The sequence below is a fragment of the Ceratotherium simum genome, chromosome 30 (assembly GCF_057802395.1).
Source record: "Ceratotherium simum simum isolate JZ-2026a chromosome 30, ASM5780239v1, whole genome shotgun sequence".
NCBI lineage: Eukaryota > Metazoa > Chordata > Mammalia > Perissodactyla > Rhinocerotidae > Ceratotherium > Ceratotherium simum.
Window position 1 is genome coordinate 1804440 of NC_141929.1, and position 15168 is coordinate 1819607.

The following is a 15168-nucleotide window of genomic DNA, read 5'->3' on the forward strand; positions in this document are numbered from 1 at the left end:
TCCAGGGTCAGACGGAGCTGCAGCCGTGGGAGCTGGTAGACAGGGTGTGGAGTGGGGCGTGACGGGAGGAAATCCTGCAGGGAAAATGGAGTTGGGATGTTAGCAGAGTTTTCCTAGCAGTGATGACTGTTAGAGGGGCTGAGGGGCCCAGGGGACAAGGCTGCCATGTTACCGGGGGGGGGGGGGGGGCGGGTAGGCCTTGTCGCTGTTGTCCACGTCTAGGGCTTTATGTCCCAAGGCTCACCACAGGAGGACAGTCAGGCGGGGGCCAGCAGGGCATCCCCCTTCCTCAGAGGGGCGCCAGGAGGCACCACCCTGTGCACTCACAGCAGTGGAGCAGGGCCCTCTGTCTCAGGAACACCCACGACCGCTCCGCAGGTGCAGGCTGAGTCTCCAGGTAGCAGCTGCCTTCCCAATGCGTAGAGACGCAGAGACAGAGGAGTTCTTAGTGATGGGAGGGGACGGAGCAAGGGCGAGGCAGAGGGACCTGGCTGGGGCACTGCTGCCATCTCCTGGGCGACACGAAAACTGCCGCAGCCCGGCCGCGCCCTGGAACAGGAGCAAGCGGGGACCCCGCAAGCCCCAAAAGTGAACTGGAGACCAACAGGACCAGTGTGGGTTGGTCTTCAGACTTTAAAGTGAGCACTGCCACCAGAGAGGTGCGTGGGTTTACACGTGTGAACATGCATGGGCATGTGTGTGAGTGCGCAAAGCCTGAGGGGCCCCTCATTCGTCCACTTCACACCCCTGCCCCCCCAATCCCCAGATGTTGGAAAGGTTCCGCTCTCTGCCCTCGGCCCCTGCTTCACACACCCCCAGCTCAGCCTGGGCCCCCACATCCAGCCCCCAGCTCAGCCCGACCCCTCATGTCCAGGCCAGCTGGGCTAAGGACGCAGTGTGGTGTCCTCTAGTCTCTGTGACAACATCAGTCCTGTGCAGCCTGTCGCAGTGGTTGGCTGTCACGCTGTGCATCAGACACCTGAGGAGCCTTTAAGAAACACGGGTGTCGGCCCTCTCCGACCCCCCCGACTCGCAGGTGGGCCCAGAATCTGTTCTGCACACGCTCTTCTGCTTTCTCTGGTTGCCTCAAAGGTTGGGAGCAGCTTCCTAACCAGACCTGGTCCCTCTCCCCAGCAGCCGGGGCCTGCATGACCACAGGGCCACGGATGCCATCCAGGGCGGGCGAGGGCTCTACCCGGGGCTCTCGGTCGTCGATGCTCCGAGTCATTAACACACAGACTCGGTCCAGCCCGCTCCAGAGTGATTCTGGGTCTGCCAGAATCTGGGTGGACAGGGGCACCCCCTGGGCAATGGGGGACACGGCAAAGCCAGGAAGGCTCCCTCTTAGGGGCATGGGTCTCCCCTTCTGTTGCCAGGAAAAGTGTGGCCACATAAAGCAAGTCTGCACGTTCACGTGCACACCCAAGGGAGCCACCGTGGAACCTGGCTCCGTGGGGCTCCGTGGAACCTGGCGCCTCTTATCACAGGTTCCTTGAGTTGGAAACCAGGTCAGGGGTTACAGGATGGTCAGCAGACGTTCCCCTTGATAACAGAGGGGTCAGGCAGCAGGCCCGGCACCCAGCCACCCACACCCTGGGCCTGGGCCTCCTGCCCTCCTGGCCAGCCTGGTGAGAGGCACTGAGCTGCCTCCTGGGTGGAGGTGGAGACAGGCAGTTTCCTCATGGCAGCCAGTCAGATGGGGCAGGGCGTGGCCCCGGCCGGGCAGTAGTCTGGAAACTGCTGAGTCTGGAAGTGCTTGGATAACTGCATATTCTCTTTCCAAATTTTTATTTCCCAGAACTGGGCGCCCCCAGGCTGTGAAAAGTCAGGGAAGTGCCTGACGCCCCCGGAGTCTGTCCCTGAGAAGTGCTCCTGGCCCCACTAGCACCTGCCTGAGCCCACTGGCCCTGCAAGTGCCTGGGGGCAGGAAGGCTCTGGCCTCGGGACTCCCAAGCTGGAAGAGCCCCAGTGGCCCTCTGCCCTGCTCACAGCCAGATGGATGTCACCTGCAGCCAGCCGCAGGACCTGCAAGACCACACTTGCCTGACCCGGCCCTGGAGTCATTTCTGAGCCCTCCTGGCCAGCGTGACCCTGCCACCTTGGGCCCACGGCCCATGTCAGCCCCAGCTGAACGCAGCCTCGCAGGTCTCAGGACCCTGCCCGTCTCACATCCTCCCTCTCTGGCTCAGACCACTCCCAGACTGGCCTTGTCCAGGACCGCACCTCCATTCCAGGACCTGGGGGAGGGGGTGACTCACAGCGGCTGCCCCGGGCTGTTCCTCTTGTACTTCAGCCCCCCCGCCCTGCACCACTCTTGGCCGGCAGGGTCGTTTGTGTGTGTGGAGGGGGAGGAGGCAAAGGGCCTTCCTGACCCGGATCCTCCACAGCCAAGGCCTCCCTGGCCCAGTGGGGACAGCTGATGCTGCCGCTTCCCCGGGAGACATGAGGATGTCAGTATGCTCAGTTTCCCACTTTCCTTAGGGATCCAGACCCTGACCCCAGCACACTGTGAGGCTGTCTGTGCCTCACAGCCTCCCTGCCCGCCCTCCTCCCCTCAGCGTCCCTGTGGCGGAGCATGAGGATGAGCCGTTTTCACTGGCCAAAATCAGAAGAGCCCAGGCGACCAAACGCTGACTCCCGCCTTTGCACCCTGAAGGCACGTTGGCCGCCTGCCATTGAGGGGTTTTCAGGTCCCTGGGGCGACTGTCATGCCAAAGCTGTATTGTTGTAAGAGTCGGAAAATTATGCAAGAAACAGTTTCAAAATAAAGGAAGACGGGCAGTTTAGCTTTTTTTTTTTTTTAACAAGATTACGTTTAGGGGACGTTGTTCTCCCTGGGTACCGCGGTGCGGGGGCTGGAGTGAGATTGGTCTTTCTGCCCCAAGGCTGAGGGGTGCCACAGCCGCCTCCGCAGGCACGGGGTGGGCCTCCACTAGGCCATGGGTCCCAGCATTCCCTCCTCCCCACTGTCCCCCAGAGTCCGGCAGGCAGCAGACACCCAGGCCCCCACCTCTGGTTCGGCCCCTCGCTGGCCAGTCCATCCCAGGCCCGCTGCTCCTCCCTGAACTGCTCCCTACTCGGACCCTCCGCTCCAGGCCTCTGCAGTGCGCTCTGAAACGCCCCCTGCTCCCGTCCGCATTCACCCGGCGCTCTCCTGGACCGAAGGCCCAGGACGCGCCCGTGCGTGTGCACCCCGTGTGTCCCTGTGTGCGTCCATGTGTGTGCGCCCGCGTGCCCCGCGCAGCAGGACCTCAGCCGAGACCCGTCCAGGAAGGAAGGAAGAAAACGGGCGCGGCGACGGCGAGGCGGGTGCGCGCTCGCCTGAGGCCTGGGGTCCGGGTCAAAGCTGCCCAGAGGACCGCGGGCGCTCACCGGCCCCGCCAAACTGCGCGACGATTTCTCGGAAAGCCCGGCCGGGCCTGCGTGGACGCCGTATTCCATCGACCTTGACTCGCACCTCGGCCCCGCGTGAACGTTCCCTGAGGCAGGGACGCGTGTGTTCAGGGTTCAAGAAATAAGCGCGCGTCTTAAAATCGATAGCACCGAAGATTCGATGAAGTACGGTACTTCCTACAGACGACGGCGGGCCCCGCCCCCGCGCAGGCGCCCCGCCCCGCAGACGCGCCGAGCCCCGCCCCTCGAGCTGGCCCCACCCCCGGCCCCGGCCGGGCACGAGCGGACGCCCCGCCCTGGCCGCGCACGAGCAGACGCAGCCATGGCCGAGTCCGAGCGAGAGCTGGTTGCGCGGCGCATCCGCAGCTTCCCGGACTTCCCCATCCAGGGCGTGCTGTTCAGGTGCGCGCGGGCGCGCCATGTGGGGTCACGCGGACGGGCAGCCGTCGGACGGTGTGAGCCGCGGGCGGGTGGCAAACGCGGAGGGACGGCGGGCCTGGGCTCAGTCGGCGACGGTCCCCGGGCCGGGTCCCCGCCCCACCGGGCTGTGTGCGGGTTTGACCCATCCTGCTCGCGCGCAGGGACATCGCGCCCGTCCTGAAGGACCCCGACTCCTTCCGCGCCTGCATCAGCCTCCTGGCCAGTCACCTGAAAAAAACCCACGGCTCCAAGATCGACTACATCGCCGGCAAGTGGACAGGCGGCGGTGGGACCTTGACTCCCGGGGCCTCCTCCCGCCGCCGTGCCCTTCGGTGTCCAGGGCCAGCCCTTCCTGCCTCCTTGTCCTCCGCCCGCAGGCCCGGAGGGGTCTGTGCCAGGCCCGTGAGGGCGGGGGCCGCCAAGCAGGGAAGGCGAAGGGCCACCCACCCTTGCTTGGAGAGGGCTCTGGGAGGGGGTCCTTCAGGGGACACGCCCGCGCAGGTGCTTGCGTGGCAGCCCTCACGTGGGTTGTAAGGATAGACCTGCTGCCCCCACTTTGCAGCCCTGAGAGGGGCGGCAGGCCCCCCCCCCCCCCCGCGGCCTGGGGAACGGTTTCTGCCTGGTGGGTATGCCCTTGCGGGGAGCGGAGCGGAGGGAAGGCCCCCCAAGTTCCTGGTCCCCAGCCCTGGACAGGTGAGGCCACGTGGCTGAATTTTCCGGGGACTTCTGACCAGAGCCCGACAGTCGGACCAGAGTCCGTTGCGCCGAGCGCTCTCTCCTCTTGCCCTTCTTTTCTGTTCCCGGTTCACACGCGTGTATTGAGCGCCTGCTGTATGCCACTCACTTTACCCAATATGGGGCTTCAGGAAGGCGCAGAGGAGATGGGGGAGGACCGTGGCAGCCTTGCCTCTCCGTGAGAGCCCCACCCCCCTGCGCCTCCCGTGGCTCCCGCTGCCGCCAGGGGCCCCTCTTCACGTGGCTGTCTTAGGGAGGGTTCTTCCTGCCTCAAATCCTCCCTCCCTCACCACACTTCCGGGGGGCGGGGGCCCTGAGCTTCCCCATCGTAGCTCAGTACACCACAGAAGATGGCTAGTGCCCTGTCCCTCCCTCTTCTTCTGGACTAGAAGCTCCCAGGGCAGACACTGCCTTTAGAGATGACAACAGCTGTCTGCTGAGTGCGTTTCATAGGGTACTGCCAGCCCGGCTACAGATGGGCAGCTGAGCTGTGGAGGGAGGTCAAGTGACTTTCCTGAGGCCACGCGGCTGTTCACGCAGCCGTGTAGGATGGACCTAGGCCCTGGCCTCAGCTCCTAACTCCCACCTCTGGCACCCAGCAGTCCCTGTGCATGGTGGGTGCTCAGTCAACATCCCCTAAATGGATGGATGTCATCAGCCTTTTAGGGGGAGCCAGCAAGGCTGGGCACCCTGTGTCACTGCAGTGGCTATGCATCACCGGCCAGCCCTGGCCCATGGGGACGCCTCTGCTCCTGTGCCACGTGGCTGCCTTTCAACACCCAACTCTCACCAACAGGCCTAGACTCCCGAGGCTTCTTGTTTGGCCCCTCCCTGGCCCAGGAGCTTGGTGTGGGCTGCGTGCTCATCCGAAAGCAAGGGAAGCTGCCGGGTCCCACCGTGTCCGCCTCCTACACACTGGAATACGGGAAGGTGAGTGGGCTGGGCTGTGGCCGTGGATCCTCCATTCCCAAAAGGAGAGTCGTGGAGTCAAGTGGAGCTGCCATGGTTGGAGTGGATGTGGGGGCTGAGACTGAGACACTGGGCCAGGTGCACACGGCCAAGAAACGGTGGTTTAGAGCAGGGCCTAGCCGGTAGCCCCTTGTCAGCTCCCGGGCTCTGTGCACCAAAGCTCTTTTTGGAGACGTGTGGACCACGTGCCCACTTCCCATCTGCAGGCTGAGCTGGAAATCCAGAAAGATGCCGTGGAGCCAGGCCAGAAGGTGGTCATCGTGGATGATCTGCTGGCCACTGGTGGTGAGGGTCTCCCCTGAGCCAAGGGGGCTAGTAAGGGTGGGAGAAAGTGCCTCACCTTGTGCATGAGAGCGGATTAGGGATTCAGCGCTACAGTTGACCAGTGAGCAAGACCCTGCACTGCCATGGCCATGCCACCTCCTCCCCCGCCCCCAGTGGCCCAGGCTACCGGGGGGCCTCACTCGTGTACCACCCCCACCAGGAACCATGCGGGCAGCCTGTGAGCTGCTGGGCCAGCTGGGGGCTGAGGTGCTGGAGTGCGTGAGCCTGGTGGAGCTGACCTCGCTGAAGGGCAGGGAGAGGCTGGGGGCAGTGCCCTTCTTCTCCGTTGTGCAGTATGAGTGATCCCACGCCCCCACCAGCTGGAGGAGAGGCGAGTTCCAGCCTCAGCAGCTGCATGACCTCCACCAGCCACCCGCCTGGACTCATTCTTCTGCCTCTGGTTGGGTAACTCTCCAGCCCCTACCTCTGCCTGGGGTCCCTCCTGCAGGTTCTGGAAGTGCCAGCACGTGGAGCTGATGGCCCAGGCAGAGCCCAGCCCAGGCCATAGTCCATTTACAGTGAAATGAGATCGTGAATAAACAACTTTGCTTAAGAGACTGTTTCTTCATCCAGGTGCCCCGGGGTGGGACCTGGGCCTGGGAGGTGGTAAAGTGCCAGGGTGCCATTTGCTGCAGTCTGTGGTCCTCTCCTCCCTGTGAGCCAGCTCACAGGGGAGCAGGCAGCTTCAGGAGGCAGGTGCTGCCAGGTTGGTGTCCCACTGCTGCTGTGACAAATCATGCCAACCTGGTGGTTTAAACGTCATCCTTTGGTTCTAGGGGTCAGAAGTGCTAATGTCAGTGTCGCAGGGCTGGTTCCTCTGGAGGCTCCGGGGAGAATCTGTTTCCCGCCTTCCCCAGCTTCTAGAGGTGCTCACACATTTCAGCTCACAGCCTGCGGTGTACCATCTCCCAGTCTCAGAAGGACCCTGTGATGAGAGTCTCCCAACTCCAGGTCCTTAGGTGGACGCCTGGGGTGTTACTCTGCCCACCACACCACCCCAACCTGTGCCGACAGCAGAGCCCTCTCCCCACCCACTTCCCCGCACCCCCAACAGCCGCAAGGACAGTCACCAACAGAAACCAGTTTAATGACAACATGCTGTACAGGGGTGGGCCCACCACCCACCTTGGCTGGAGACCCTCAGACCATGCAGAGCCCAGTCCAGCCTCTGACCCCCGTGGGGACTTGGGAAAGGGAGAGCAAAGTGCATTGTGTTCGTAAAGGAGATAAAACAGGCGGGGGGGTGGGGCGGGCAAGGGAGCCTGGAGCCCACATCTTGGTGGTGGCTCACGGCCGCCAGGCTCACAGCGCCGCCTCGGCATGGGCCAGGCGAGCCAGCCGTGCAGTGATGCCTGACAGGTCAGCGGCTTTGTCCAGCTTGATGTAGGTGTCAGTGCGGATGCGGTGGAGGCTGAGCCAGTCAGGCAGCAGCTCAGAGAGAAGCTGTACATGCTTCTCCATCTCCCCTGCAGAGAGAAGGGGCGTGAGGCGGGGCCGGCAACCCGGACCTCTGGGCTTGTGTGCACATCTGTAAGGGGCGCCTGCCAACAGGCCTTCCTTAGGGCCAGCTCCCACCCCCGAGCCCCTCCCCCGGACCCACCATGAGCCAGGCCTGGGCTGGACCCATCTGTGCCCTCAAGAAGTGAAGGAGTAAACAGTGACGACGGGAAGGGCTTGAGCCAGGGCAGTGACCGCAGCCTCGCCAAGGAGGTAGCCCTCCCAATGAACCCAATAGGAGTCCCAGCCTGCAAACACCCCACAGCTCTGAGGGGCCAGAGACCTTGGAGAGAGCGGGCAGTCCCATGGGGCCTCAGGGCCAACTGAGGGACTGCAGGGGCAACAAGGCCCAGTGTGTGAGGGGAGGCAGCCTTGTGAGGCCACAGGGGCAGAGGGGGCCGGGTGGAGGCTCGGCGCTGAGCCCCCAGTGCACACAGCAGGCACTGAAGGCACATGCAGGGAACAGCAAATTATGGGCCCCACCCTGACCTGGAGCTCAGGGACACAGGGAGGGAGCCCAGCCCCCGCACACACCAGGGCTCATGGCCGCACGGTAGCTGCCCACCATCCTGGCGCAGGCCACCTCCATCGTGAGCGCTGGCTTGCGCTCAGACACGAAGACACTGCGCAGCACGCGGGCCAGCTCGGGCAACCGCTCAAGCTGCTGCAGCCGCTGCTCCTGCTCTGGGCGCCGCGTCATCTGTGCCAGCTGCTTCTGCACCTCCTTGGCCCGGATCTGCAGCGGGCACAGCGAGTGATCAGTGGTCAGCTGGCCCTCGGCCCCCCCATGGAGACCCAGAATACTCACCCGCTCCAGCAGGGCCTGGGACACCCCCTTTAGGGCAGTGGGCGGGGTGGCAGGTGGAGTGGCTGGCAGTGCTGGGCTGGGGGACCTGAGGCTGCTGGGGTCGGCTGTGCGCAGGGCCAGGTCACTCAAGGCCTTCTCCATCTGGGGCAGATCAGAGGGGAAAGGTCAAGAAAAGCCTCCCCCAGCCCAGCCACAGGCCTGTCTGCATGGACCCCCCTCCCAGGAGTCCTTGTCTGTGCAGCCCAAGCTCACCCAGTGCATTGGGGCCTGTGGGTGTCACCCCAGGGAGAGCCTGCTGGTGGGTGGCACATCCCACCACCCCCAAGGGCCACGGCTGAGGATGGAGCCTGTCAGGTGCCCGCCTGCAGGAGGCCCGCCTCACCCTGGGTGACATCAGGCTGCGGGCACGGGCCAGCACCTCCTGGGCCGTGGCCAGCTTCTCCATAGTGGGCGGCCGGGGCAGCTCGGCCGGCTCGATGTCAGGCACTTCGTCCACGTTGAAGCGGGGATGCCAGCGCATCAGCTGGTCTTCGGGCACCACCACGGGGGGGTGCAGGGAGGCCAGGAAGGCCTGTGTGAGGAAGAGGGGTGCCAGGTGACCCTGGGCACATCTGCGTGGGGGTGGGGCAGGGCTGTCCGGGTTCCCCTCCCAGCTGGGCGACCTCAGTGAAGTCACTTCACCTCTCCAGGCCCCAGGAGCTCAGCTGGACTGAGGTGACTTGGAGCACCCACTCAACTCACCACGAGCCTCCTGGGACCTGAGGCTGCAGCCCTGAGACCCCTGCTCCTCAGCTGGGAGCCAGGGCCAGGGTCCCCGCCCAGCCCCAAGCCACCCATCTGTCTGAGATGGCCGTGGAGCCTGGTTAAGAGGACTCTAGAACTCGGCCTCTAGAGAAGGGACTGTTCCCTGCTGGGTAATGGGGGGCTGTGATGGCCGGGAAGGCGTGAGCACTGAAGGAGGGAACAGAGAGCAGGGCCCAGCACAAGGCCTGTTCCGGAAGACACCCCGTACCACAAGGACCAAGCTGGTCATCTCAGGACCGCCTGCTCACCCTGTGGTGCTCCCGGACACGCTCGACCAAATTCTGGCTGAAGACCTGACGTCGCTGCAGGAGACGCGAGGCTGTGAGCTGGGGGGCCGCGCCACTGGCCTCTGCGGGGAGAGTCCAGGCCTGAGCCCCTGGGCCAGGCCCACCCAGCAGCCCAGCCCCACGAGCACGGGTCTCAGACGAGGCCCAGCCCCCGACGCCTCACACTCATGCTCAAGATGGTGCAGGGTCACAGGTGGGGAACCAAGGCTCAAAGATGAGGAGACTCGGTCACAGCACACACCCACCCTGCTCCAGCAGCGGCTCGATGGTGAGCTGGTAATCAGACTTCTTGATGCTGTCCTTGAAGGTTGGGACATCGCGCTCCTGGCGGAAGCGGTATGAGGCAGGGTACACAGTTTTGATCTGACCCACGTTGCGTTCCTCAAAGCGCCTGTGGGCCGAGAGTCCCAGGGTCAGAGAACCCAGCAGGTCACAGACTCCGCGGTCAGGGCGAGCCCCGCCCCCGCAAAACAGCCCACTCACTTGCGCATCATGTCCTGGACGCCCTGCTTGACCTTGGCGAAGGTCACAGTCTCAGAGCGGTTGTAGAGCATGCCCACAATGGTGTCCATGCTGCGGAACATCTCGGCCAGCACCAGGTACTTATAGGGCAGCACGAGGCCCGGGGGTCCGGGCTGGGCCAGGGTGTGGAAGCGCTGGTAGGCGGGCACCTTCTCTCCACTGCTGGGGGGGAGCTGGCCTTGAGAGAAGCACCAGACCACCCCCAGCACCCAACTGCAGGCCAAGAGGCCGGGAGACCCCAGAGCTGGGGCTTGCAAAACCACCCCCACAACACACAGCGCACAGTTCACAAGCCTTGCAAGCTCACTGACTCCCCGTCACGAGCACTGTCAGGGATGGAGACAGAATCGTGGCTTCAAATCAGCCCTGCCATGTCCTGCCTGTCACCCACGGAGGTCCCTGGCCACCCCCAGCCCTAGTTTCTTTATCTCTAAGAGGCACATGGTGGCAAATACCCAATAACCACTGGCTGTCGATATCATTCGAAATTCACCAGGGCCCCCTGAGGCAGGAACTGGCGCCCTCTCACAGATGGAGACAGAGGGCGCAGAGCCAGCCAGCGGCAGAGCTGGGATCTGAGCGCCCTGTCGACTGCACTGCCTCCCTGTTAAGAGCAGCCCTTGGCCCTCTGCCCGGTCCTGCCCCTGCCAGGCCTCGCACCAGCCTACCCTTCCTGGGGTGCCTGACCACCCACCCAGGACTCACCATGGCCCCAATGGGTGCCCCTCGGCCTCTGGCGCGCTGGGTTCCTCAGCATCCTTCCTCTGGGCACTTGTTCTCAGCTCCTGGACCCGTGCCCCCAGCTCCCACGCCCGCTGCAGGCACGACTTGAGCTCAGAGAAGGTGACCTTTGACGGGACCTGTGGACACAGGCTGCTGTCAGCTGGCTGGTCACCCCCACACCACTCCACCTCCCTGGCTCTTGTCCCGCCTCCTTACCTTGTCCTCCTCAGCTGCTAGAGGGGACAGCTGATCTGCTGAGATGGCGGCCTTCTTTGTCTTCTTGCCTGGAGAAGAGTGCTCTGGGGAGCCAGGGACAGCCAGGGAACTGGGGCTGGAGACCTGGTGGGAAGGACCCCAAGGGTGAAGGAATGGCGAGACCACGTGGTGCCACCAGCTCTGCAGAAAGAGGCTTTTCTGCTTCCCTCAGTTAACCAGAAAACACACAGCCGGAGCCAGGCTCTCAGGGCACCCCTGTCCAGAGAGGTCTCTGCTAACGTCAACCGGGAGGGCCTGGCCCTCCCGTGTGTTCTTCTTGAGACAGTCGCCCACCCTGACCCCTGACCAGCCTTGCAGAGGAGCAGCATTCCGCAGCCCGCCCTGCTCCGGCCCCCTCCAGCATCAGTCATGTGCTGCTGCCTAGAAGTCCTCTCAAGCCGAGTCCCTGCGGTGGCCAACAGGCCCCGCCACCGGGTCCCATGACCGGGTCCCAGATCCTCCTCGGACTGTCCCCTGCAAGGCCTCCCGCCCGGTGTCTCCGCCCAGGCCCGCTCTCCCTCGGGGGCCTCGGTTGACCCCTGCACCCGCAGCCGGCCCTCACCCCAACCCCCCGTGTCCTCCTGTCCGTCCCCACCCCCGCCCCGGCCTCAGTTTCCCGCCCGGCCCGGCCCGCGCCCTCACCGCCTCGGCCGGCAGGCGCAGCCTCCTGCGCGCGGGCGGCGCGGGCTGGTCGCGCGTGGGCTCGGCGGGCGAGCGGGCGCGCTTGCGGCTGCCCGGGGCGGGGGCCGGGGCGCGGGGCGCGGGCTTGGCGGGGCTCGGGGTGCGCCAGGCCAGCTTGGCGCGCGACGGCGCGGCGCGGGGCCCGGGGCGGCGGCGCGCGAAGAAGTCGGTAAGGCGGCGCTGAGCCATAGCGGGGCCGCACGGGACAGGACGGGCCGGGCCGGCGGGACCGCGGGCGGAAGTGGCGCCGCGCTTCCCGCCGATTTTCGCGCGGCAGCCAGGCCCCGCCCCGCCGCGGCCGGAACCATCCGCGCGAGGACGGGGGGAGGGGGAAACGGGACTTGGACGCGCCCGGGCGCAGGCGCGCTGGCGCTCTCGGGCTGTGCCGGCCGTGCGCATGTGCTGCAGCGCGGCCTCTCCCAGAGCGTGGGGGCGTCCGCGGTCTCGCGGGGTCGGTCGGCGCGGCCCGGGGTGCACGCCAGGCGAGGGCCGTCCCGGCAGATGATACTAGGTGTTTAACAGGAAAATGCTAGGCTGCTTCCAGCTTGAATTTACAGCGTGATGAAACGTGAGCGTCCCGCTGAGCAGGCGCGCTAGGTCAGGAGGCGGGGCCGGCACGTGACCCGGAGTCTGGCGCCCGCGGTACCGACGGGGACAATGAGGCTGGGTCGCGGGCCGCTTGCCAGAGGCCACCCCGCGGGGGCCGGGGAATTCACCTCAGGAAGAAAAACGTTCTAGAATTAAGCGAATATACTAAAACCACTGAAGTGTACACATTTTCTAAAGGTGAACTTTATGATATGTGAGTTATATCTCAGTCAAGCTATTATTTAAAAAAAAGAATGGCGGTTAAGATGGCTAAATTGAAGAGAAGTGCTGATTCTTAGAGCCTAAAGCTTAACTTGTCTGGACACTTGAGACCCTGATGCCAGATGAGCAGCTTCGGTGCCCGAAATTCCCGCGGAGGAATGTGGTCCGGCCGGTCCTGGGTCTGCAGATCGGGGAGGAAAAGAAATCTAAGGGTTGTCTTGGGAGGAAGTGAGGGTTGAGGGGGGCTTCACTCTTCCATCTCCTCCAAGTTTGCTGTAAAGAGCATGACTTGTGCCTATTAAAACAAAAAGCTAAAGGAACAGAAGCGCCGGTTGCGTGACGCCACTGACGGCCGCAAAATGACAGGAGAGAAAGTTGGGGGTTGCTGCGGCCGGTGGGGCGAGGCCTCGAGTCTCCCGTAGGTAATAAAGGGGGTGGGCAGCTAGATCCGGATCGTGTAAACAGCCAGTAGCAGGTTATTAGCGGCCGACAGTGCAGAAGGTTCCGGCCAGCGCTTTGAAGGCTGCGTTTTGGTACAGCCCTGTTTTGGTGTGTTTGCTCTGGGCCGCCACGTGAAATGTATTTCTTAAAACAGTGGCTGGGGGTTGGAGACAGGAATTGACGTGAGTCCAAATGGAACCCTCCACATTCGAGCCTGCTATGCGTTAAAGAGGGGAAGCTTGTCGGATTCTAGAACTGTAATTGGGGCATAAATTACAGGCACAGCTTCTTCTTAAGGGGACCTTGTAAATCTTTTGGCTCATAGCTGCTCCTCAGGAGGGAGGGCGCGGTCTTCTCTCCCAGCGACGAGACGGTTCTCCACTCTCTGTTTCACATTTAGAAAATAAAGACCTGGTCTTGGAAAGGTAGAGGCAGCTGGACCTAACCACAAGTGACTGTTCAAGATCAGGCTTCCGGCCAGCTGTTTGGCCCAGCCCCTGCCCTCTGTAGATAAGCTGGTGGGGAGGATGCGGCTGTGAGGCCTCTCCGGGGCCTCCAAAATGCTGAGCAGGCTCCACCAGCATTTCATTTGTCTTGCCACCTGCCCACCCGCCATCCTGGAACCACAGAGTGCCGCACTGGGCTCGTGCCCTCCCAGGGCTGTGTGAGGGGCCCAGGATCGGCAGAAATCCAGAGAGACCACCTCGGGAGGCTCCCCACCCAGCCACCACACGGGTGTGTGACCCCTCAAGGGGATTCCTGGAAAGGAAAGAGGCTTGTACAGGTGGTTATGGTTTGGACCAGCCCTGGGGCAGGAGCCTGGAGCCAGAAACAAGCAAGTCCTGAATGCCTCTGGGGATGAGCTGAATCCTAGAAGGATGGTTCACCTGGGTCTTGCAGAGTCCAGAACGGGAATGTGGAATGTGTCTGCCCCGTGTGGGGTGAGGGGCCAAGTTTCAGCAGTGTTGCAAGTCTGGGGACCTAAGAGTGTGGTCTGCGTTCACTGCTCACAGCCAGTGGGAAGGGGGCATGGGGCATGTCGCGCAGCAGGGGCCTCAGGACACTCTGTGCTCCGGCTGGTGTCCGTGCAGTGGTGCAGGGTCTGGCTGGGCCAGTGTCACATATTTTTAATGTGATCCCTGAAGAGTAGGCTTTTGGGGAGACTTCAGCCTTGGGGGCGGCTCCTTCTGAGAAAATTGTCTGGCCCACCTCTGATGATGGAATTCAGCCGTCGCGTCCACACTGTGTGACCCCCGCCTCCCGGTCACCGCTGGTTAGACCAGAGGCACGCAGCCGAGCCAATCAGCTCCTCTCTGGGACCCAGATTCGAGCTGGAATCAACCGTCTGTCTCCTCTGGTTGCAGGAAGTGAGATGGAGTAGGATGGTCACTGTCCACTGTGTGTGGAGACAGAGTGAGCACCCTGTGTCCCAGGGGCAGACAGCCAGAGACAGCAATGAACTCAGATGGTTTTTAATGGTTTCCGATTGGGTCTCTTGTGAGGCCTGGCAGCCCTTCGTGATGGCTCAGATTTTTACAAAGTAGCCTCGATTCCTTCCCAATACTGTATTGCTTACAGTGCCTCTGAGTGGGTTGGTTAAAACATGGCCAGAAAGATTGATCCACGTGAGGCTGTGTTAATAAAAGTATGGAGTCTAGAATAAGCCCTTCTCTGCTCTGTTCTGCTCAGGTTCCACCTGAGGTGTCATGTTCGCTTGTAGGTGTGGAAGGCTGAGAGGATATAGCCTGGCTAGAATGCCTTGAGGGGAGAGAAACCAGATGGGAAGGGGCTAGAATCCTGTGTGTGGATGTTTCCCCTGGAGAAACTTGGTGATCAGGGACTGTGCCTTCATTCCAGTATTTACTGAGTGCCGCTGGGAGCCTGGCACGTGGGAGCTGGAACAGCGGGGACTGCATGGCCTCTTTCCCCGTGGTCTCTCCAGCATGGCACCCTAAGGGTGGCTCCAGGCTCCCCAGGTGAGGTGGCGAGAGCAGCACGTGGGCCATCTCCCCTTTTAGGACTGAGCCCTAGAAGTTCTGCAGTGCCACTTCTGCCCCACCAGTGGGTTGAAGGGGTTGCAAAGGTCCACCCAGGCTCCAGGGAGGGAATGGAGGCCCCGCCTCTGGATGGAGCAAGGCCAAGGCCGCCTTGCAAAAAGAGCTGTCCAGACGGGAGGTAGCAAGCTCCCGGGGGTGGAGCTCCACCAGGAGAAGGGATCCAAGCACCGAACATTAGCGGCCAGAGCATATATGCTTGCCATGTGCCAGGGCTGGTCCTGAGAAGGTGACACATCTGGTCCACACAGCCACCTGGGACGTGGGTGCTGTGAGTATGCACATGTCAGGGATGAGGAAGTGGAGTCCACAGAGGCTGAGCCACTTGCTTCAGGGCACACAGCCTGACGATGGTGGAGCTGAGGTTCAGTCCCAGGCCCCACCGGGCCAGGCTGCCCTGCTGGGCTGAGCCGGAGCCTGCCTGCCTACCCAGGCGGTCACTATC

At 63.1% G+C, this 15168-nt stretch overlaps 3 protein-coding genes across 7 annotated transcripts in view; 2 read left to right on the top strand and 1 right to left on the bottom strand.

Annotated features, from left to right (window-relative positions):
• GALNS (galactosamine (N-acetyl)-6-sulfatase) overlaps positions 1-2786 on the top strand; it is a 33554-nt gene extending 30768 nt beyond the window's left edge. For all 4 annotated transcript variants that reach the window (XM_004437026.3, XM_087419792.1, XM_087419791.1 and 1 more), the window contains one exon: positions 1799-2786. In XM_004437026.3, coding sequence (XP_004437083.1) covers positions 1799-1885 — 87 coding nt within the window. In that variant the 3' untranslated portion in view covers positions 1886-2786. The remainder of the gene's footprint in view (positions 1-1798) is intronic.
• Positions 2787-3672: 886 nt separating this feature from the next.
• On the top strand, positions 3673-6394 carry APRT (adenine phosphoribosyltransferase). The gene is made up of 5 exons (XM_004437027.3): positions 3673-3795; positions 3975-4081; positions 5345-5478; positions 5724-5802; positions 6002-6394. The coding sequence occupies exons 1-5, from the start codon at positions 3716-3718 to the stop codon at positions 6142-6144; spliced, it is 543 nt and encodes a 180-aa protein (XP_004437084.1). The 5' UTR covers positions 3673-3715; the 3' UTR covers positions 6145-6394.
• A 508-nt stretch (positions 6395-6902) lies between these two features.
• On the bottom strand, positions 6903-11652 carry CDT1 (chromatin licensing and DNA replication factor 1). Of its 2 annotated transcripts, none has more exons than XM_087419788.1 (10): positions 11380-11652; positions 10699-10821; positions 10465-10619; positions 9721-9921; positions 9483-9628; positions 9199-9299; positions 8529-8717; positions 8147-8287; positions 7873-8074; positions 6903-7307 (listed from the first exon to the last, which is right to left on the bottom strand). In XM_087419788.1, exons 1-10 carry the CDS (start codon positions 11605-11607, stop codon positions 7144-7146), a joined length of 1650 nt encoding a protein of 549 aa, XP_087275914.1. In that variant the 5' UTR covers positions 11608-11652; the 3' UTR covers positions 6903-7143. The 2 variants fall into 2 exon arrangements, with proteins under 2 accessions (XP_087275914.1, XP_087275915.1); XM_087419789.1 differs by having other exon boundaries at positions 9721-9918; positions 11380-11650.
• Positions 11653-15168: the final 3516 nt, after the last annotated feature.

Excerpts from the sequence above, each read along its gene's own strand:
- APRT (XM_004437027.3), top strand. The coding sequence starts at position 3,716 with ATGGCCGAGTCCGAGCGAGAGCTGGTTGCGCGGCGCATCCGCAGCTTC. Across the intron at positions 3,796-3,974 it reads ATCCAGGGCGTGCTGTTCAG|GGACATCGCGCCCGTCCTGA; the intron begins GTGCGCGCGGGC and ends GCTCGCGCGCAG. Across the intron at positions 4,082-5,344 it reads CAAGATCGACTACATCGCCG|GCCTAGACTCCCGAGGCTTC; the intron begins GCAAGTGGACAG and ends TCTCACCAACAG.
- CDT1 (XM_087419788.1), bottom strand. The coding sequence starts at position 11,607 with ATGGCTCAGCGCCGCCTTACCGACTTCTTCGCGCGCCGCCGCCCCGGG. Across the intron at positions 10,822-11,379 it reads TGCGCCTGCCGGCCGAGGCG|GTCTCCAGCCCCAGTTCCCT; the intron begins GTGAGGGCGCGG and ends CCTTCCCACCAG. Across the intron at positions 10,620-10,698 it reads TAGCAGCTGAGGAGGACAAG|GTCCCGTCAAAGGTCACCTT; the intron begins GTAAGGAGGCGG and ends CTGTGTCCACAG.